General features: G+C 42.5%; 1 protein-coding gene, 1 long non-coding RNA gene and 1 pseudogene across 17 annotated transcripts in view; 1 reads left to right on the forward strand and 2 right to left on the reverse strand.

Annotated features, from left to right (window-relative positions):
• LOC121397277 overlaps positions 1-21543 on the reverse strand; it is a 320931-nt pseudogene that overhangs the window by 102960 nt on the left and 196428 nt on the right.
• LOC121397158 overlaps positions 1-21543 on the reverse strand; it is a 92972-nt gene that overhangs the window by 64353 nt on the left and 7076 nt on the right. For 9 of the 15 annotated variants that reach the window (XR_005963529.1, XR_005963517.1, XR_005963522.1 and 6 more), the window contains exons 6-7: positions 20176-20304; positions 15072-15229 (exon numbers count right to left, since the gene is read on the reverse strand). This is a non-coding gene — a long non-coding RNA (uncharacterized LOC121397158). Of the gene's footprint in view, positions 1-6311; positions 6432-15071; positions 15230-19524; positions 19626-20175; positions 20305-21543 lie in introns of all 15 variants that reach the window. The other 6 variants (XR_005963527.1, XR_005963524.1, XR_005963526.1 and 3 more) reach the window with 4 other exon arrangements.
• Positions 16092-20870, forward strand: LOC121397153 (serine/threonine-protein kinase N2-like). Of its 2 annotated transcripts, XM_041573358.1 has the most exons (3): positions 16092-18234; positions 19571-19619; positions 20396-20869. In XM_041573358.1, the coding sequence occupies exons 2-3, from the start codon at positions 19581-19583 to the stop codon at positions 20831-20833; spliced, it is 477 nt and encodes a 158-aa protein (XP_041429292.1). In that variant the 5' UTR covers positions 16092-18234; positions 19571-19580; the 3' UTR covers positions 20834-20869. The 2 variants fall into 2 exon arrangements, with proteins under 2 accessions (XP_041429292.1, XP_041429291.1); XM_041573357.1 differs by lacking the exon at positions 16092-18234 and having other exon boundaries at positions 19139-19619; positions 20396-20870.

The following is a 21543-nucleotide window of genomic DNA, read 5'->3' on the forward strand; positions in this document are numbered from 1 at the left end:
TCACTTCCCCCAAAATGCATAAAGATGTGGATTTTACTGAACGTTACCTCTTGCGCCAGACTTGCCTTCAGCACCTCAGACCAGGCGAAGTGCAATAGAGTAGATAGGACTTCCTAAAAAAATAGTTGAAAATTTTTCTAAGTCCCAAAAAACGCTGGCGACTTTTCATTTTTTCAGGGTGATAGGCTGCAAAAGAGCATAATTTTTTTTGGGGTAACCGGCTTACCCTCTACATTTCCTAACATATGGCACATAAACTATACACTGGGCTCATCTGTAGGGCAATATAACAACTTTATTTTATTAAGGTTTCCCAGGCTTGTGTAATGTATTTGCTGCAACATATACGTCCATATTCCCGCCATATGCAAATTAGCCAACGCTAGCGCAACTTCGCTTCACTTGGCGCAGTAACGTTAGCACAACTTCGCCAGCGTTCACGCCCTGGATGCAACTTCAGATTTAATGAATTATCGTTGTCCTGGCGAATCTACACCTTGTGAAGTGTTGCGCTGTGAGCGAAGCCGTCGCTGGCGATTTTTCGGAGGTTAGTGAATTTGCCCCACAGTTTCTATGCATTTCTTTTTGTGTATTTCTATCAGCCCAAATCTGCCTATGAATGGTCAAGACAAGATACCTTGCACTGAAGCACAGGCAGGAGGTGCTGTAGCCCTAAAATATGTTATTCTACAGAAGTAGGATCTAGAGATCAGTTCTTTACTGTAACTATAGTCTGGCACGATGTCTTCATTTCACAAAAAATCAAAGATTAAATGGAAATGGGGAAGGCAGTTCTCGAACTGAAGAAGCACCGAGCCCCCCAAAATACTAAGAGAAATGAGAAAGGGGGGAACATACATGCAGGAGAATGTTAATGAAAGCTTGGCTAAGCCACCCGAAATCAACACCAATAAATTCCTACAACACACAGGGCATAGGAACTGGCACGTTATTTAACCTGTTATGTAGTCTGGAGGTGCTGAACATAAAATGGTCCTAATATATGACCCAACAATCCCAGTGAGATGGAGGAATAAAGAAAACAATTTATTTTCTCAATAAGAAAGTGCTGGTCCGTATATCCTTTATATGCTCTGATAGTTGTTGGCCCTGCTCCCAGACTCTACATAGTTTGATTGCAGGCTTCAGATATGCATCTTGATATATAGTTTTGTATATTAGTTAAAGGGGTGGTTAACCTTTCTGATCATTTTTATTATGTTAAAGCATGACCAATTCTAAGCAACTTTTCAATTGGTCATCACAATTTTTTTGTAGTATTTCAATTATTTGCCTTTTGCTTCTGACTCTTTCCAGCTTCCAAATGGGGGTCAGTGACCCCATTTAACGAATGCTGTGTATGGCTACACATGTATGGTTATTGCTACTTTATATTATTTCTTTCTGTTTAGATTACATTCCCTTGTTCCAATCTAAGCGTGGTTGCTAGGGTAATTCGGACCCTAGCAACTAGATTCCTAAAATTGCAAACTGGAGAGTTGCTGAATAAAAAGCTAAATAATGTAACAAAAAAAAAAAAATCAATTGGAAATTGTCTCAGAATACCACTCTCTACATCATACTAAAAGTTAACTTAGAGGTGAGCAACCCTTTTAAGTAGCCCTTCAGGTCAACGCATTTTCCATTGTTATAATCTATTGTTTTTTTTCAGTTTTAACACATTGAAGGATTTGTTTGATGAGATTATTTTCTGACCTGTTAATCCAGAATGCTCGGGACCTGGGTTTTTTAACGGATACCGCATCTTTCTGTAATTTGGCTCTTCATACTTTAACGGGGGAATGTAATAAAAATCGCAAAGAGTAAAACAATTCACACCAATAAGAATAAAACTCCACATCTCGCAATGTAATATTGTTCTTAAACTATTACTTTGCGAATTTTAATTTCGCATTGCGAATTTTAATTGCGTGCTTGAAGGTGTCGCAATCTTTCGGAGCAAACATAACGACTTTTTCAGTAAGTTTTATTACATTGACTTCACATTGGCGAAAACTATAACATTCGCAAACGGTCTTCCACTGTTGGAAGTGGTCGCTAAACAGTTTCCAGGTTCGCAAAAACTATATTAAATTCGCGCAAAGCAAAATTTGTTCGGGCAGAAGCATATCGTTTTTCTATTTCCGACTTTTATTACATTCCCCCATAAATCTACTAGAAAATTATGTAAACATAAAATAAACCCAATAGGCTGGTTTTGCTTCCAATAAGGATTAATTATATCTCAGTTTAAATCAAGTACAATGTACTGTTTTATTATTACAGAGAAAAAGGAAATCATTTTTCAAAATTTGGATTATTTTAATTATAATGGAGTATATGGCAGATGGGCTTTCTGTAACTCAGAGCTTTCTAGATAACGGAACAGATGTACACAGATGTATGGAAAGATGTATTTGGTCAGATTGACAAGCAGATAAACAAACGGGCCAGCAGCATGCGGAGTCGTTTTGGCATTAAAGTAATACTGTTGCATAGTAAGCTTGATTAAAATGAAGCAAAATCATTCAACAAAATAGGGTTACAATGGCCTACCAGAATACAAAAGGAACCCCTAAGTCTTAGGAGAATTCAGTCCTTATTTCCACTAGGGATGCACCAAATCTACTATTTTGGATTCGGCCGAACCCCCGAATCCTTTGCGAAAGATTCAGCCGAATACCGTATCTGAATCCTAATTTGCATATGCAAATTAGAGGTGGTAAGGGGGAAAACTATTTCTACTACCTTGTTTTGTGACAAAAAGTCACACAATTTCCCTCCCCTCATTTGCATATGCAAATTTGGAATCTGATTTGGTTCGGCCGGGCAGAAGGATTTGGCCGAATCCAAATCCCGCTGAAAAAGGCCGAATCCTGGCCGAAACCCAAACCGAATCTATGGATTCGTTGCATCCCTAATTTCCACCAGGGGTTCTTATAAAATCCTTTAACATTTGGAACTGTTGCTGCAAGTGTGGGCCCAAGGGTTTTAGGTTCCCTAGAAGAGCCAGTCCGACACAGTAACAAAATCATAGCTGGTTGAATGGCTTCAAAATAAGGTAGTTGGCTAGTTCAGTTAACTAGCCCCTCTAGAAAAGTCCTGCAGCCCAATTATTTCTTGCAACCTGTTCCATTCGGTAAACAGATTATGTGCATTGGAATAATTAGGATTACAGTGAGGGGCATATAAAAGGTATAATTGGTGAATATACACCTCAAACTGTTTTAATTCATCTCCACCTCTCAGCGCAAGACTTTACAATAAATGATTAACAAGGAAGCAGGCTGCACCCCGCACTCGGTTACAGGGCCGGTCTTACCAACTGCGGGGCCCAATTGGAACTATTTTGGTGGGGGCCCCTAAATGGAGTTTTGCCATCTGGCACAGGGTTCCAGGGCTGAATGACGAATAGTAAGACGAATAGTAACTGTTTTTCTCTCTGTCCCATGATAATTACTCACTACATTTCACTTATTTATTTTTATTGAGTTCAACTGCATACATAGCACAGGAACTCATTTTCACAGTATATGCAACCAAAGAGTGCATTTTTAAAGAACTACCCTCCTATTGTATGGTAAATATGTATGGTAAATTGTATGTATGTATGTATGTATGGTAAATAGTACACGGAATACCTATGCTGCCATAGTTTTCTGGGATCTCTCTGTAAAGACTATGAGCAAACTTAGGGGACTGTTCCTGCTGAATTGTACTTAGTACAGGGAATACCTATGCTGCCATAGTTTTATGGGATCTCTCTGTACAGACTATGAGCAAACTTAGGGACTGTTCCTGCTGAATTGTGCTTAGTACAGGGAATACCTATGCTGCCATAGTTTTATGGGATCTCTCTGTACAGACTATGAGCAAACTTAGGGACTGTTCCTGCTGAATTGTGCTTAGTACAGGGGAATACCTATGCTGCCATAATTTTATGATATATTACTACTACTTAGTACAGGGAATACCTATGGAGAAATATTGAATCTATAGATAGTTCAACATTTCATTTAGCTGTTACTAAAGCACAAATCCCATCATTCTAAGAAAGAAGACACTGATGCAATTTGATTTATAAAACCCAAAAAACATTTAGCAGAATAAACACATTTGCAATTCCATGTATAATACCCCAGAACTAAGAGCAGAATGAACACAGTGAGAATTGCATGTATAAATACCCCCCGAAATCACTTTAGGTGGCACAGTGGCAATTTCAGGAATAAATATCGAAAAATGCATAACAGAAGAATGGCACAAATGCAATTTTTGCTAGCAAGGGTTACAATTCACAAGGCAGTGTAATAAACGTGATTTGTAGCCTTACTGGGCCAGCATCCTTTCTGAGGGGGGGAGAGGATGAATCTGCAGCACCATTGTCTACCGTCCATCATGCCTGTTAGCCGAGTTCAAACAAAGTATAATGGCGCCTTTTCGCCGCTGCCTGCAATTGGCTGCTGTCATCTGTCCCGTAGGGCACACAGGGCACGTAACAAACGCTCCCTCTCCCAGTCCCACATGTCGCCGCACACTCTCTCAAACCCCCACCCCCTTAGTATGCTACTATTTACACAGCCAGCGAAGAGAGAAAAAAAAGAAAACAGATACTGCCCTGGGGGCGGGCTTCAGAGCAGTTCGTCGGGTCAGTGTTTACTGCGCGCATCTGGGGACATTGGTGAGGGAGAAAGGCAGCAAATCCTTGCTCTTGCTTTGATGCGGCTGTGCGGGGCCCCCATGGGCGCGGGGCCCGATTGGGCGCAATAGGTCCAATCGGCCTAAGACCGGCACTGCTCGGTTGTTACACTTACTTTATGATGATTAAGGCAACCGAATGTTTTAATAAATCAGAAAAGTAAAAACACGGTGAAAGTGGTTGTTTACGAACTGAATCGACCCGGGATGCACCAAAATCCATCATTGTGAGGTTGGATAGAATACCAAGAGGAACCCTAAACTTGCAGCTTTTATGTTCATTTCAGTTTACGGGAGGAACAAAAGTGGTTGTTCATCTTAAAAGTAACTTCTAATACGGTGCAGACAGCAGACAACTTACCATTGGTCTTCATTTCTTATTTGTGTTTTTCAAATTATCACTGTTTTTTTTTTGTCTGTGTTTTTGCTGTTCGGATATATATATATATAAGAGTTATCTGGTTGCTAGTGGTTAAATACCCTAGCAACCTGGGCTCTGTGGCTAGATAATTAGCGAATGGATGAAAAAGCAAGCAAAATAATAACAATAAATGTGAAGGGGTGCAGTCAGTCTGTTTTTGGTTGCTGATCCTCAAAAACCAGGTATCATTTTCGGCTGCAGTCTGCAGAATTGGCTAATAAATTACAAATTATACAAAACAAATAATGAATGCCGATTCATTCAGTATGATGTATAGAGTGATATTCTGAGATAATCTGCAATTGGTTTTAATTTTTTATTATTTGTGATTGTTGCGTTATTTATAGTTTTTCATTCAGCAGTTCTCAAGTTGCAATTTCAGCAATCTGGTTGCTAGGGTCCAAATTCACCTAGCAACCATACAACTGATTTGAATAAGAGACTGGAATATGAATAGGAGAGGACCTGAATAGAAAGATGAGTAATAAAAAGCAATAGCAATACATTTGTAGCCTTACAAAGCGTTGGTCTGGAAAAAGTCAGAAGGAGACAAATAATTAAACAAAACTATACTTTCCATCTTTCAAATGGGGGTCATTGTCCCCATCTAAAAAACAAATGCTCTGCAATGCGACACGTTTATTGTTATTGCTACTTTTTATTACTCATTCATTTTATTCAGGCCTCTCCTATTCATATTCCAGTCTCTTATTCAAATCAGTGCATGGTTGCTAAGGCAATTCGTAGCCTAGCAACCAGTTTGCTGAAATAGCAAACTGGAGAGCTGCTGAATGAAAAGCTAAATAAATCAAAAACCACAAATCATAAAAAAAACTTGCTAATTGTCTCAGAAGATCACTTTCTACATCATACTATATGTTAATGTAAAGGTGAACAACCCCTTTAAGAAAAACAGAAACAAATATAAAATAGAAATAACTGAAAAAAAGTCTTTACTAATGATGAACTACCCAAAAACAACTGAACAACTTGTTGAAGGTGAAAAACCCCTTTAAAAAAAGGGGTTCTATGGAGTAATAGGGTGACTTTATGTGCAGCAATAAAGGATTTAAAGGAGAAGCAAACCTTTTTTTATTAAAATCCCCTACCCCCTACCATACATAGACCCTCTCCCTGCTCCCCCCAAGCCTAGGTGTTACCCTTTGGTAAATTCCCCTAAGTCATTACTTACTCCTCATTGTAGATTCAGGGCATTCACGGGCGCCATCTTCTTCTCTTCTGTAATATTCCGGTCTTCTTCCAGCGCTTCGGCAATTTCCGTGGCTTTCGTCACATGCACAGTTGTTCGGGACTGGAAGTTTGCGCCAACCAAGATTACCGTAGAGAAAAAGATGGTGCCCATGAACACTCTGAATCTCTAACAAGGGGTAAGTAAAGACTTAGGGGCATTTACCCAGGGTAACACCTAGGCTGAGGGGGAGCAGGGAGGGGTAGGGTTGTCACCTGGCCAGTATTTTACCGGCCTGACCAGTAAAAATGTTGCTTGCCCCCAATGTATTTTTTTTTTTAGGCCGGTATTTTTTTCCAAAACAGGCGGCAACCCTAGGAGGGGGTCTATGTAGGGTAGGGGGTAGGGGATTTTAATATAAAAGGGTTTGGTTCTCCTTTAAAGGACAGGCTAAGGCAATGGAGGGATTATTATTCCATAGAACAACTGGAGTTGTGAGTGTGAATGGTTATAGAGAAGTATACTGTAGGGTATAGCAGAGGATGCAGACCCTGTGGTTGCAGGGTTTAGCAGATAGGGTTGCCACCTGTCTGGTTTTGACCCGGACTGCCCCGTATTTTAAAGGGCTGCCCAGTTCAAAAGTTCCTCCCCAGTTTTCCAAATAAGGAAAAAACTGGGTAGGATTCCCTTGACTGACACGGTGATCGGCCGCGTCATAACCCGTCCCCTGATGTCACGGACACTCCCACCTGTGTCATGACCCCGCCCCCTGATGTCACAGCCCCACCTCCTGCCCGGTCTCCACCATTGCAAAAGGTGGCAACCCTAGTGGCAGGAGGTATAAGGGGCCCAACGAGGTCCTTATTAATGAGAAATTTCAACATTTATTGGTAAAACAGGAGTCTTTGGATATGTTGGGGGCCCTAAAATGAATTTAATGTGGGGCCCAGTAACATCTAGTGGTAAAGGGAACAAATATAAAGAAAATCAAAGCAGGGGTAAAAGGCAGAGGTTTATAAAGAGAAATAACAGGTTCAGCTAGAGAGACAGGTATAATAAGCAGCAATAGAGCCATTAAATAGATTGAAGGGGGAGGTATATTAGAAGGAGTTATAAGCAATTCTATAAATAACGACTGGCTTCCCAATAACATTATCATTCATATCAGGGTCTGTGCAGAAACCCGGAGAAGTATAAGAAAAAACCGAAGGGAAAACACAAGGCATATTTCCCCTTGAAACAAACTGTTTGTGTAACAACTTTTTACGTGAGTTTATATTTCAGGTTTGGAAGTTCCCTCTGAGCCAGATTAGTGCTGAGCCACGAGGAGACCTGTTACCCACAGTGAATTTAACTTGCATGGATTTTTTAATATCATTTCTGCATCCACAGCGGGAAGAAGATCAGCAGCAAATGTTATATTTCCTCTGGACGAAAGATCAGAGTTGATTAGTTCTCATAAACAAAGGGAGAGTTTGTTTTGAGTCCAGCGAAAACGACTAGCCTTTTTCATCGCATCTGTTTGCCTAGTTGATTTATGGCGGAAGGGCCAATACGATATTTGCTAAACTCAACTCATCAGTCAGATGATTGTAAAAAAAAAGTATATATATATCCGTTATCCAGAAAGCTCCAAATTAAGGAAACACCTAGGCCAAGGTAACACCTAGGCTAGGGGGCAGCAGGGAGGGGGTATATGCAGAGTAGAGGATTTAAAAATAAAGGGTTTGGTTCTCCTTTAACTGAATCCAGAGGCGATCCTTGCCCCACCTTGATCCTTGGTGCTAACCTTTTGAGTGCCAGAGAGGGTCCAGGGGGATCCACATTGTCAGTGCAGAGGGCGCAATTTTGCTCTCAACACTAGCATTTCCATCTTGAAACCCTGAAAGTCAGCTATTAAAGGAGTAGTTCTCCTTTAAATTAGCTTTTAGTATGTTATAGACCGGCAAGTTCTGAGAAACCTTTCATTATTTAATTTCAATAATTATTTAATCAGTTGCCTTCTTCTTCCGACACTTACCAGCTTTCAAATGGGGGTCACTGACCCCATCTAAAAAACAAATGCTCTGTAAGGCTATCAATGTATTATTATTGCTACTTTTATTACTCATCTTTATTTTAAAGCCTCTCCTATTCATATTCAAATCAGTGCATGGTTGCTGAGGTAATTTGGATCCTAGCAACCAGATTGCTGAATTTGCAAACTGGAGAGCTGCTGAATAAAAAGCTAAATAACTCAAAAACCACAAATGATAAAAGATGAAGCATTTTGCCTCAGAATATCACTCTCTACATCATACTAAAAGTCAGTTTAAAGGTGAACAAAACCTTTCAAGTTCCCAGGAGCAGCTTTTTGCCACCCCAGTAACTTGTGGGGTGCTGTCACCTAGTTTCTTAACCCACCTCATTGGCGCAACGCTCCTGACTGAATCCAAATCTTGAAAAAGCTCATTTTGGATCCGGTACAATCCAATTTGTAACCCAATTTGTAAATGCCATGTACTCCCTTATTAAAGTGCATTATCAACCTATTGTATGGATAGTTATGGGGAAGGGTGGAGTTTCTACTCTCTTAGGTCCTTACAAAAAGGACAAGGCAAAAGCTGGCCATACAGCTAAACTGTTCTTTGCAAAGGTTGCTAAACATAGAGATCTTGGCCTGATTAGATCCACCCGCTAGGTCTCAAGGACAATGATCAGATAATATTTCAAGCCTACAGAGACCAATTGGGAAAATGGGATTTTGAAGCCTGTCCCGATATCCTTGCTCCTGTTTTTGCATAAAAATAGAATGCAATTCTAAGCAACTTTTAAATATATATTATTATTGGGCGTGTCCAAGATGGTGGCGTGATAGGACGGGTTTCTTTGAGCTCCCGCTTCCCTTCTCAATATCCGTCACAATAACCGGCAATACTAAGTTTTTTGGACCTACTGAATCCCTTCCGTGCACACAGAACGCCTGGAGGAGCCTCCATGATGAAGAAGGGTGAGCCGAAAACCAGACGCGAGCATAATTCAAAGCTGGATCAATACCTGGCACCCGCCCAAAATGGCGGCGGCACCCAGCAGGCCGCGAAGAGGGCCTCGACCTCGGCTACCTCCACCAGTGCACCGCTTGCCGCGGAGCTGGATGGGTCCGTGGATGAGCCCACTATGCTGCAGCTGCTCACAGCAATAAATACCAATACGGCAGCGCTTCAAACGAGCACTGCCACGCTGTCGGAGCGTATTGATGGGATTAAGGTCGACATTTCGCTGCTGCGCCAAGACCTCCAGAACGTAAGAGATAGAGTGAAGGAGGTTGAGACACGGGTTGGGACGATGGAGGATGACACCAGGCCGATGCGGAATGATATTCAAACCCTAATACAGCAGCTTAAACAAACCCAAGCCCACGTGGAGGACTTGGAAAACCGCCAGAGGCGCAACAATATATGCATCATAGGCCTTCCAGAGAAGGAAGAGGGCGCTGCCCCAGAACAGTATGTGGAACAGCTACTGCTGCAACAATTTGGGGCCAACACCTTCTCCTCACAGTTGGTTGTGGAACGAGCCCATCGTGTCCCTGGCCGCCCTCTTCCACCTGGGGCCCCCCCGAGACCACTTCTCGCAAAACTCCTCAATTTCAGGGACAGTGACGCAGCGCTAACTGCAGCCAGGCGCAAGGGGCCTATAGTGATCCAGAATGCTACTGTGTCCTTTTACCCTGACTTTTCTGCAGCCCTCCAGCGGCAAAGGGCGACATTTATTGCGGTCAAGAAGAGGCTGCGAACTCAGCAGATGATCTACGCCATGATGTATCCGGCGCATCTCAGGGTCCAAGATGGGTCGTCCACGCACTTCTTCACTACACCTGCAGAGGCTAACGACTGGCTGGATGAGAAAGAAGCGAGAGGGAGACGACATGGCTCACCACCTTCCCAGAATGGGTAATTCCTGTTTGGCCAGCTCTATTCATCGCCACTATGGAGCGCCAGGCTGATTCCTTGACGTTCGTTGTTTTGATAGCCGTGCAAGGGGGTAAGCATTACCTTGGAGTCTCTCCTTTATTTTTTGGCAGCCTCGGCCTTATGAGCAATGGGTATGTCCCGTACTCTCGGACAGTCTATGGGGTAGTTGGGGTCTACTATCCGGAGTATTGCAGACGACTCTCATACGTGTGCCCCCTTTTTGCTTGTGACCACTGAGGAGACTCTACTTTTTACTACTACTTACCTCTTGTTATGGCTCTCAAACTTGCCGGCATAATTTATGAACGGATGGGAGCTCTCAGTTGGGGATCTGCGTATCCACCCTTCCAAGAACTTGGATCCTCCCCCGTAGGAGCAATTTTTTGCCACATTTTTGTTATGGGTATAGGCCCACCCACGTTTGGGACCGGGCAGTGTTGGGAAAGTTATGTTTATATTTTGTATTATTTTCTTTTGATTTTAGGGGATTTTAACTTAGTCATGAACCCCCTTCGAGATAGGGTCCCCCCAGGTCAGGGCACATCCTCTACTTTGACCCGCTGGGCTGAGCCCACGGCCCTCTTAGACCTCTGGCGACTTAAACACCCTCAAGGGCATGATTTTTCCTGTCACTCGACAACCCACAGGTCTCTCTCCAGAATTGACTTAGCCCTAGGAACTCAGGGTTTTCTACAATTTGTTGCCGATGTTCAGTTATTGCCTCAGGCCCTATCTGATCACTCCCCCTTACTCCTGACGCTAGTTCTCCCTGGCCGAAGACAGGCCAAACAGTGGAGTCCACTGTGGCTTCGCCTCCCTGTAGTAGCAGATGAGAGTGATAGGGCGATCACACAGTACTGGGACGAAAACAGGGGCACGGCCTCACCTAATATACTTTGGGATGCCTCTAAGGCGGTCCTCTGGGGTAGCTTAATCCATAGCATAAAACGCTACCGTAGATCCCTGCTAGACGAGGTGTCTCACCTTGAAAGGGTATGTGTAGAAGCCCAGAGAACTCATGCAGCAGCCCCTACGGATGCTACCTATCAGGGGATGTTGAGGGCTCAGCAGGCCCTTTTGTTAAAGCAGACGAAGCTTACTAAGAAGGAATTACTTTATACCCAACAGAGAATATTTGATCAGGGAGAAAAGAATAGTAAAGTGCTAGCACGACTCTCCAAATTCCCCACAGAAACTATAGCAGTACCTCGACTGCTGAGACAGGATAATACGGAAGTAACGGACCCCGACGGCAAAGCCCTGGAATTTGCTAACTACTACTCTAAGCTGTATGAGACCAGATTGACAGTCCCCAAGGACCACATTCACGCATATCTTTCGGATATACCCCTTAATTCCCTAGATGCCCAACAGAGGAGCTACCTGGATTCCCCGATAACGCAGTACGACTTAGCTTCAGCCTTACATGACCTCTCCCCGAATAAGACCCCTGGGCCAGATGGATTCCCAGCTGACTGGTATCTAGCCAAAGCTAAGGCCCTTATTCCTCACCTACATGCCACCCTAATAGATGCCCAACAGAGGGCTCGCCTCCCTCTATCAATGCAAGAGGCGACGATAGTGGTTATACCTAAGGAACCAGGGTACCCTGACCAATGCGGAGCGTATAGGCCCATATCGCTCCTTAATGCTGACGCCAAGATATTGGCCAAGGTCCTGGCCACCAGGTTAGCCAAGGTCATCACGACGCTCATTGAGCCTGATCAATCCGGGTTTATGCCACAAAAAGCAACTGACGTTAACCTTAGGCGGCTGTATGCCAATTTGCAAATCCCGCATGACAATAAGGGGCAGAGGGCTATTTTATCAATTGACTGGGAGAAGGCCTTTGACTCAGTAGAGTGGCCATACCTGTGGGAACTGCTGCCAAAGTACGGGATAGGACCTACTTTTATAAAATGGCTCCAGATGATATATCACGATCCTATCGCCAAGGTCAAAGTAAACGGCATATTGTCCCCTGTTTTCCGACTCCAGCAAGGGACGAGGCAGGGTTGTCCTATGTCCCCTCTGCTTTTCGCCTTGGCGATAGAACCTCTAGCTGCTAAAATAAGGTCAACTCCTACCTGTAGGGGTCTGCGAGTGGGTGCTGTAGAGGAGAAAATCTCTCTATATGCCGACGATGTCTTGTTGTACTTCCAGGACACAGGTCTGTCTATGGAGGTAGCCATGCAGATTATACAAGACCACGGCAGATTTTCGGGATTAAATGTCAATTGGCGGAAATCTGTATTGTTCCCCCTAGATCGACCCCCGGCTCAAACACTATCCCCCAGGCCTGACCTGAAAGTGGTTGATACCTTTAAATATCTGGGCCTTAGAATCCATAATAATTTTGCTGAGTTTATACCCTTGAATTTGGATCCAGCGATTCAGCAGTGTACGAGGGTGCTGGCTGCATGGCAACACCTGCTGCTTACGCTATGGGGTAGAGTGGCCCTGTTTAAAATGGTTTTTCTTCCGAAATTTTTATATCTCTTTCGTAACTGCCCAATTCACATACCCAATAGGGTTTTTCGCACCATTGACAAAGTGTTGACATCATTAATTTGGAACAATAAAGCCCCCAGGATTGCCAGGGAAACTTTATGTGCCCCTTTGGATAGCGGTGGTCTGGCGCTGCCCAATTTGAAGGCCTATTACTTAGCAGCCCAGGCTGCCTATGTTCATTGGTGGCTTGTGCCTAATGCAGAGAACCCTAATATGCAGTTACAGGCTTCGTGGATGGGCTCAGTAGAGGCGTTGCGGAATGCTCCCTATAGAGCACACACTGATCTCCCCAGGGGACTGGCTGTGGTGACGACTGCCCATAGGGCTTGGCTTTCCGCTCTCCATACGACAGGGGCTGACCCACCATTGCTCTCCCCGAGCTTGCCACTCTGGAGAAACTCTAACCTAATCCATTTTAAGGACCTCCCCAACTTCCAAGACTGGCCATTAGGGGGCATTAAAATTTTGTCTGATGTTCTAGAGGACAATATGTTTATTTCTTATACTGAGCTTAGAGATAAAATGAGGGTTCCCAATCTGAGGCTTCATGCTTACTTCCAATTGAGAGAGGCCTTTTTGTCGCAGTTTCGCTGCCAACTACTGGTAGCCGAGGACTACCCACTCTTGAAGCTGGTTCAGACGGAAACGCCAGCTAAATTAGTATCCCGAATCTATTGGCTCCTGGTCCGTGCCCCTGTGGCCCCGTTCCATCGCACTTATCTTAAATGGCGGGACACTCTAGGAGACCTGGAGGAGGACCAGTGGGAAGAGGTGACTGATAATCTTTATCACTTCTTAGTATCCTCTCGAGATAGACTGATTCAATACAAGTTTCTCCACCAGGTCTACCTAACCCCGGCTAAGCTACATCGGTTTGGAAATAGGGCTAATGGCAACTGCCATAGGTGTCAGGAGGAACAGGCCGATTTTCTCCACATGTCGTGGCAATGCCCCCCCATACAAGCATTTTGGAGAGCTGTCACAACGCATCTCTCGACACAATTGGCTCTCCCCCTGCGGCTTACCCCACACTCCTGTCTGTTGGGAATTTTGGAGGGAGGTATTCATGGGAAATTCTTACAACTGCTCACTAGAGGTCTGTTATACTATGCAAAAAAGTCTATTATACTGAGATGGATGGGGCCCACGCCCCCTACACTGACAATGTGGCGTAAGCAAGTGAATAATGTCCTTCCCCTGATCAAACTTACCTACTTGTCTCGGGGCTGTCCTGACAAGTTTGATAAGATTTGGCGTCCATGGACTGATGCTGAGGGTATTACTGATGTAGGTGACTAACCATGTATCTCTTGACCAAGGGGAAATTAATATGCATTCTTGTTACTCTTGAACGGAAATGTTATTGGTCCGTGGCTCCCAGGCGGGTGCATACCCTCCCCCCCCCCTTCCCCCTTGTCTTGTGAATGAAAATCAATAAAAACTTTTTGGTTTGAAAAAAAATATATATTATTATACTAAAATCATTATTTGTTTATAATACACAATATCCTGGAAATGATATCCTTATAAGCAGTGCTTAGTGATGTCATCGGTTATAAACTGAGCTTAGTGATGTCATTTCTGTCATATGACTCAATGAAACGTGTGTATTATAATAAAGTACCCTCTGATGTAAAATATGAGGATATTAGAAGTCACCTCGGAGTTCCATGACCTGCATCAAAAAATGTGCTTTTATATGGTCCTGGAACTGCTCGGTAACTTATAATATCCTTATATTTTACAATAGAGGTTACTTTATTCACTATATATTCTCTGCATCCCTGACTCTATATGAAACTAGCTGATTAACAGACCTGGAGGAGAGTCGACCTTTGCTAAAGAACAGAAAGGGATAAACAAACACTGTTTTCAACTACAATAGATGCTAGTAAATAATTTGTAGTAATAATGCTGTATTACAAATATCCATGCCATATCCCCAGTTAACAACAGTCACTTTAAAAACAAAAAGAGGAAGGAAAATTGTAAATCTTGTAAATTGTTACTAAAATGAATATTTTAGTCACTGGTTAGAGCTCATAACCCCAATTCATCAAAGACAAAAATGTATTATGTGTATTTACATATCTATTGTTCAGTTGGAAACATTTTTCGTACTTGGGAAAGATAATGCCAAGATCCAGAGATGGAGACAGAATTAATGGCTCCCATATATTATTTCCATGCAGCCATCTTACTTTAGCATGTGGAGGAGATTGTGATTGGACAACAGGCTTTTATTTTGCGATTACGCTACTTACTACTTAAAAGTGTACATAAACCTAATCCCTCGTACCTCTTACCAGCAGTTGTTCATCAGCATGTACACTCTTTCGGGAGACATCTTGGGTCTGAAGAGCCTCAGTCCAGCTGAGATTTTATCCACAGCCTCGGAGTTGAAAAAATGTTCAAATGGAATTTCACTCTTGCTGAACAATTCCCACATGAACACTCCTAAATGAGAGAGAAAAGAAAGGGAACGTGTGATTAGACTGATCCACCAGAGAGCTGGGCTAAACATTGACCCACACTTCACTTCATATTTATGAAACCATGATATAATGAAATCAAAATACACCAATATTTTCCTATTCCTGTACCCATTTCATGAGCTAAAGGAGGCCCTGGCCAGAGGATGGACCTTCAGGTGAGGCTTGTATTAATAAAGAATGACAACCGCTGCTTAATACAGTCATTTATGGTGGAGTTTGAAATTGCAATCAGCCTATTGAAGAAATTGAGATAACTACGTTATCACAGGCAACTACATTTGTATCACAGGCAAAAAAAAAACAATTTTATAGGTACTAAAGGTATTAAAAATGCAGGATATGGACAGGTGAAGGTCACAAATGCATCACTGTTTTCTATTGGTTACAGGGCTTGGGCAAAATATCAGATTTAAAAGGACCAGTCCTACTTATATAAGCATCTTGGCCTCCTCAGACATTATCCCTTCCCAAATCACCTTTAATGCAATTCTGTGAACCTTCCTTCATGTGCCATCTTTCACCCAAACACTGATTCTATCACTGTGATCCAAGATGGCACATGAAGGAAGGTTCACAAACTAATCTCTCCCATGGCCTCTGTACTTTCCTGTGTCCGCAGGGGTTTGTTGGCTCATTAATGACTCTCCATAGGGCACAATGAAAGGGGACATAGGGGAAATAACAGGAGAAGCAGCAGTGATTGAATCCATGGCTGATGAATTCATGGATCAAAAAGATATGGCAGCACAGTAACTGCACTGACTCAATAGGCCACACATACAAAGAAATACTCTGTGTACGTAATAAGCTATGTATATACTGCACATCTAAATGGAAATAAATGCCATATGCAACTTACTATTATGAACCTTACTTACAGGGTACACTTCCCCTTTAAGAGCAGGGAACAGAGGTGACTTCACCTTAGGACTGTGACAGTTGGTTCAGTCCGTTGGTTGACACCGTAGTGATTGGTAAGTGGATATTCCCTCTGGGAGATATTTTTTATCAAATAATGCTTATTTTAATGAAAAAAGAGGGGAAATAGTTGGGTAACACTCCCCAGACTAACAGATATTTATCCTCTCACTGATTTTAGTGAATTAAGAGACTTTTCCCCTAAAATGGGCTTTGGAGATGACTTTAATCTTAGCACTGGTTGGGAGACACAGACTCAGGATTTGGAAGTTATGCAGGGCTGACAGCAAATATACACCTTTTCTACAGTAACCCCATAAGAAGGAATAAATAGCAATGCTTCTTCCTTTTACACAATAACATTTATTTATAAGTCTCATGATTTAAGAGCAGAGATGAGAGGTGACTTTACACCCAGGGATTTGATAGTTGGTTTGGTCTGTTGGTTGAGTGGTGAGGGGTAAATGTAAGAGATTTTTGTGACAAATAACCCATAATTTAGTCAAATAAGGGGGGGAAATAGTTGCGTGATGCCCCCCAGACTAGCGGATGTTGTTCCTCTTACTGATTTTAGAGAATTTTCCCCTAAAATGGGCTTTGGAGATGCTTTTACTCTTAGTGCTGGTTGGGAGACACAGACCCAGGGTTTGACAGTTGGTTTAGTCCGTTGGTTGGTAGAGTGGTGAATGTACTATCCCTATAAGAGATTTAGGGGCTTACAGCAAATATACACTTTTTCCCAATTGAAGCCCATAAACAGATAACATTTGGGGACCCCTGTGCCAGACTAACAGATATTGATTATGTTACTGATGTTATTAAATTTCCCCCTCAAATGGACAATGCCTTTACTTTTAGTGCTGGCTGGGAAATGCAGACCCAGGGTTTGACAGTTGGTTTAGTCCGTTGGTTGGTAGAGTGGTAGAGTGGTGAATGTACTATCCCTATAAGAGATTTTTTGCCAAATAATCCTTATTTTAGTGAAATGGGGGGTGATAAATGTTTGATACCCCCAAGACTAGCGGATGATGCTCCTCTCATTGATTTCAGAGATTTTGGAGAGTTTACCCCTAAAATGGGCTTTGGATATGCTTTTACTCTTAGAGCTGGTTGGGAGACACAGACCCAGGGTTTGACAGTTGGTTTAGTCCATTGGTTGGTAGAGTGGTGAATGTACTATCCCTATAAGAGATTTAGGGGCTGACAGCAAATATACACTTTTTCCCAATTGAAGCCCATAAACAGATGACATTTGGGGACCCCTGTACCTCACTATAAATACTTTATTTGTATGACCAGTATTAACAGGCTCCTTACAGTTTTGCCCCTCTGCCCCTGGGTATCTAACCTGTTCTGATATACTTAACATGAATTTAATGGAATACATAGCAATGTCTTTTCCTTTCATGTCTCGTGTGCATTCCCTTCAAATGTCCCGGCTGTGGGGGGCAACAGGGTACATGGTAGGGCAGTATTGATTCCAATCAGATTTAATTGCTATTCTGTAAATGTTTCCTATAGCAGGGGGTGGGCAATCTGCACCTGGCCAGTGATCTTATGTACTATGTATTCATTCTCTCTATACCAATGCTCATTTCTGATTGGCTGCTGGGAGGTACTGCATTGTACAAACTGAGTGCCAGTAAACGCTGGGAGTGACACAAAGCTCACGTTTAGATCTCTGCTTTCCTCTATATTTTATAGGAAATATTAAGTTAAGTGTTAAAAGCATTATCCTTGAAACTAATTTGTCAATTTATTCTCTTCCCTATACAGATTGCTACAGTGGACGGATTGCTACTTTTTTGGCAAATTACCAGCTCTTTTTGGACTGTGTTTTTTCCTGGCTTCTCCATAGTTCAGATTTTAACATTCTTTTCTGAACACATATAAGGAGAGCCAGCGTCTAAAGAGGGAGACCCTCTGGGGTCCCCCGGCCTTGTGCCGGCCCCTCTATTTAAGCCAAAAGCCAAAAACACCTCAGGCGTTTTGGTATTTTTTTTTTGCTTTTTATTTTTGAAGATCTGACATCTGAGCTTCTTTTAAGAGGTAATCCTGCAAATACAATTCATACAGTTTATGATTTATTTTACAGCAAACCTGCCCTAATTAAGGGGGAGGGGCAATTTGTAAGGTCCCACATCTCTTTCCCAGGCCTGTACTTGTTTTCTGCAAAAAATGAAGCGCACCTACTTCTTACCTGCCCTTACACCAGTGTCCCAATTCCTGTCAGCTGATGTAGACTGTATATATATATATATATATATATATATATATATATATATATATATATATATATATATATATTTTATAGATAGAAAGAAATGCCTGCTATACATGGCTATATTGATTTTCAGAGAGCATTGGATTTCTTTGATGGCTACAAATTCTGGCAGATGAGAGTTGTAGTTCATAAACACCAGACAATTACATGATGCTCATATAGTATATAGTTTGACTTAAGAACTTATGGTTTAGTAAATAAAATAACTGTTGTCATAGAAGAGACGTATAAATTGGTTTGTATGTTAAACCCCCTTTATTAAAGGTTCAAGTTTACTGATTTTCACAACCAAATAAAGCACACATATTGTCATTGAGTGATTAGTGAAGAATAAAAGAGATAGATGACTGGCAGTAGCACAAGGTATCAGGATAAAACACGAGTGAGCATTCCCATAGGGGAGATTTACAATTAAGATCACCATGGAATGAGTTTATTCTAGTTATAAGCTTGCGGGAAGACACTTTCTTCCCATTAAGGAAGTTTATTTAAACACAGGGTGTCCAATTCAGTGTACAGAACACAAGCCATCAAAATAACTCCTGCCCTGAGTGATATCTTCATACATTTAGTGAGCTACAGAAATATATCGGGGGACTGCTCTCTGTTTAGCAACACCTTTACTGGAGCTTACATCTAATACTATAATGAAATTGAAGATTGTTCCCATATTTCTTTGGTCTTTTCTTTTGGTAATTCCTGGTGGGTGGTGAATTGTGCATTACAGACAAAATCTGCCAGTTTTTTAATGCCCAACATCAGCCAGACAGAAAAGTCAGGGAGATTCTTGACGCGTGGGGGAGAAACGGGATTCCCCATAGGGGCATATGGGAAGAAAGGGTGACCCAGACATTTAAACGTGGCAGACCAGGCTTTCTTTGGGATTAAAAGAGTATCCCGTAACCTGCCTTCATTGTCGATATTTTGGTAGGGATAGTTGCTTAAACCTCCCATGTTTAGCTATGTTGGAATTGTATGAGTTGGGGCAATATAATATAACAACACCAATATGCAATTTGGTGAAGAGGGTTTCTATTGAGAAAGATAAAAATTACCTCTTATCCCCATACCAGCACTGACAATGTTTATTTCCCATTACAGGAGTCTCAAGATGGGTGTCCGGAATTCCTGCATTCGTGCTACCAATCCGGTAAGGCTAATGGGATATAACATGTTACTGAAGAGTGCAATGGCCTCAGTCCGGAGGAGATGATTAGTATTTATTGTTTAAAGTAGCAATATATTCCATAGCACAATGTTAGGGAAAAATAAAGCGAATCTGGAATAAAATGGGAAGCCAAGGTTCCTGTTTGAGGGAGCTAGAACAGAGAATTACGGTCCAGGACCTAAGCATTCCAGATAAAAGATCCCATACCTGTACTCTCCCATAGACTCCATTTTATCCAAATAATCCAAATTGTTAAAAATTATGTCCTTTTTCTCTGTAATAATAAAACATTATCTTGTACTTGATCCCAACTAAGATATAATTAATCCTTATTTGAAGCAAAACCAGCCTGTTGGGGTTATTTAATGGTTAAATGAATTTCTAGTAGACTTAAGGCATGAAGACCCAAACTACAGAAAAATCTGTTATTCGGAAAACCCCAAGTCCTGAGCATTCTGGATAACAAGTCCCATACCTGTATAAACATCAAACAAATAGCAATGCCATGATGTAGATTAGAATTGGAATATGGACTTACCAGTGGAGAATAAAATCTTGAGCCTGGTGACATTTCAGCGCAGAGAGAGATTGAGAAGTAGCAGCTACTGACACCAGCAGATTTGCTCCTCACTGGAGCTGGAGGGCTTGGCCAACAGTTTTAGTGATTCTAGAATTGAAAGAAAAAAAGTGTAAATTACAGTAATTTAGGCAGGCAATAACCAACTATTGTTTCCATAACTTTTTCTCCTTTTCTACAGGACAATCATGAGGTTTTGTCTCCAAAACTTTGTGATATGCAGCCAAGGTTACATCTATTGGCCAATAAAGAGCAGGTAATGGGAGAAATAAAGAAGGAGATGCGCATTGCAGCGGGCGCTGAAAAGCTCTACAGAGTGACCTCAGACAAGGAGACCTTAGTCCGTCTGAGGAAGTTTATGAAGGAGTCGGGGAAAAAGCTGAAAATTCTTTATGCCACCCTTCAAAACCTGAATGTGGCAATTGCACAGAAGGACCCTGAGATTCACCCAGGTTCTCCCCATGACCCACCAACAAATGCCCCAGAGGATTCCTGTGTTAGGGATGAGTCACCAGCAGTTGCCTTGACATCGGAAGAACCAGCCACCACAAGTGAGAGGGACACCACGGCACAAGATCCAGCACCAGCACTGCCACTGGTTGTCACTGAGGGCAGGTAAGATGCAGAGTTCGGCTTATTATGAACTGTATTCTCTGTATATATGGCCAGGGCCGCCATCAGGGGGGCACAGGGGGGGGCAGTTGTCCCGAGCCCTGAAGTTTTTTTGAGTGTTGGGGGGACCGCCTGCTGCAGTGTTTATAATAGAGGACTGGGGCTCTGGTGTGCCCTCGTTGGTTGTTTAAGTTTAAGTCCCGGTAAAGCTGTACAGGGATTGGATGGGTAAAGTAGAATCTTCCCCTCCAGCCTAACCAATCCCAATGTAGTTTCACCGGGACTTAACTTAATCGACCAATGAGGGCACAGAGATCTGAATAGGACAGAAATAATGCTGAAACCGGAGCTCCCGTCCTTTCTTAGAAACTTTGCAGAATGCTGACGGGGGGGGGGGACCCGGCAATCAAGTAAGTGAAGCATGACTGAGACCCCCTTAAGAGCCAAACTTATGGGGAACCCTGGCAATAAAAAATACATTTTGGGTGGGCTGCCACCAATGTTTTTTTTTTACTTAAAGGAGGGTCCTGGCCACCAGTGGCTTTTTATAACTTGGGGGGAGCAGGCAATCAATATTTTTTTACTTGCAGGAGGGGGGCCCCTGATCACCAATGGCTTTTTATAACTGGGGGGGGGTTACTGTTTCAGCTCTGATGTTTGTTTGGCTTTTTTTCTGTGGGGTGGGCAAAATATGGGGTGGGGCTTGGGGGCAGGTGG

Source organism: Xenopus laevis, chromosome 8L (assembly GCF_017654675.1).
Source record: "Xenopus laevis strain J_2021 chromosome 8L, Xenopus_laevis_v10.1, whole genome shotgun sequence".
NCBI classification, from domain to species: domain Eukaryota; kingdom Metazoa; phylum Chordata; class Amphibia; order Anura; family Pipidae; genus Xenopus; species Xenopus laevis.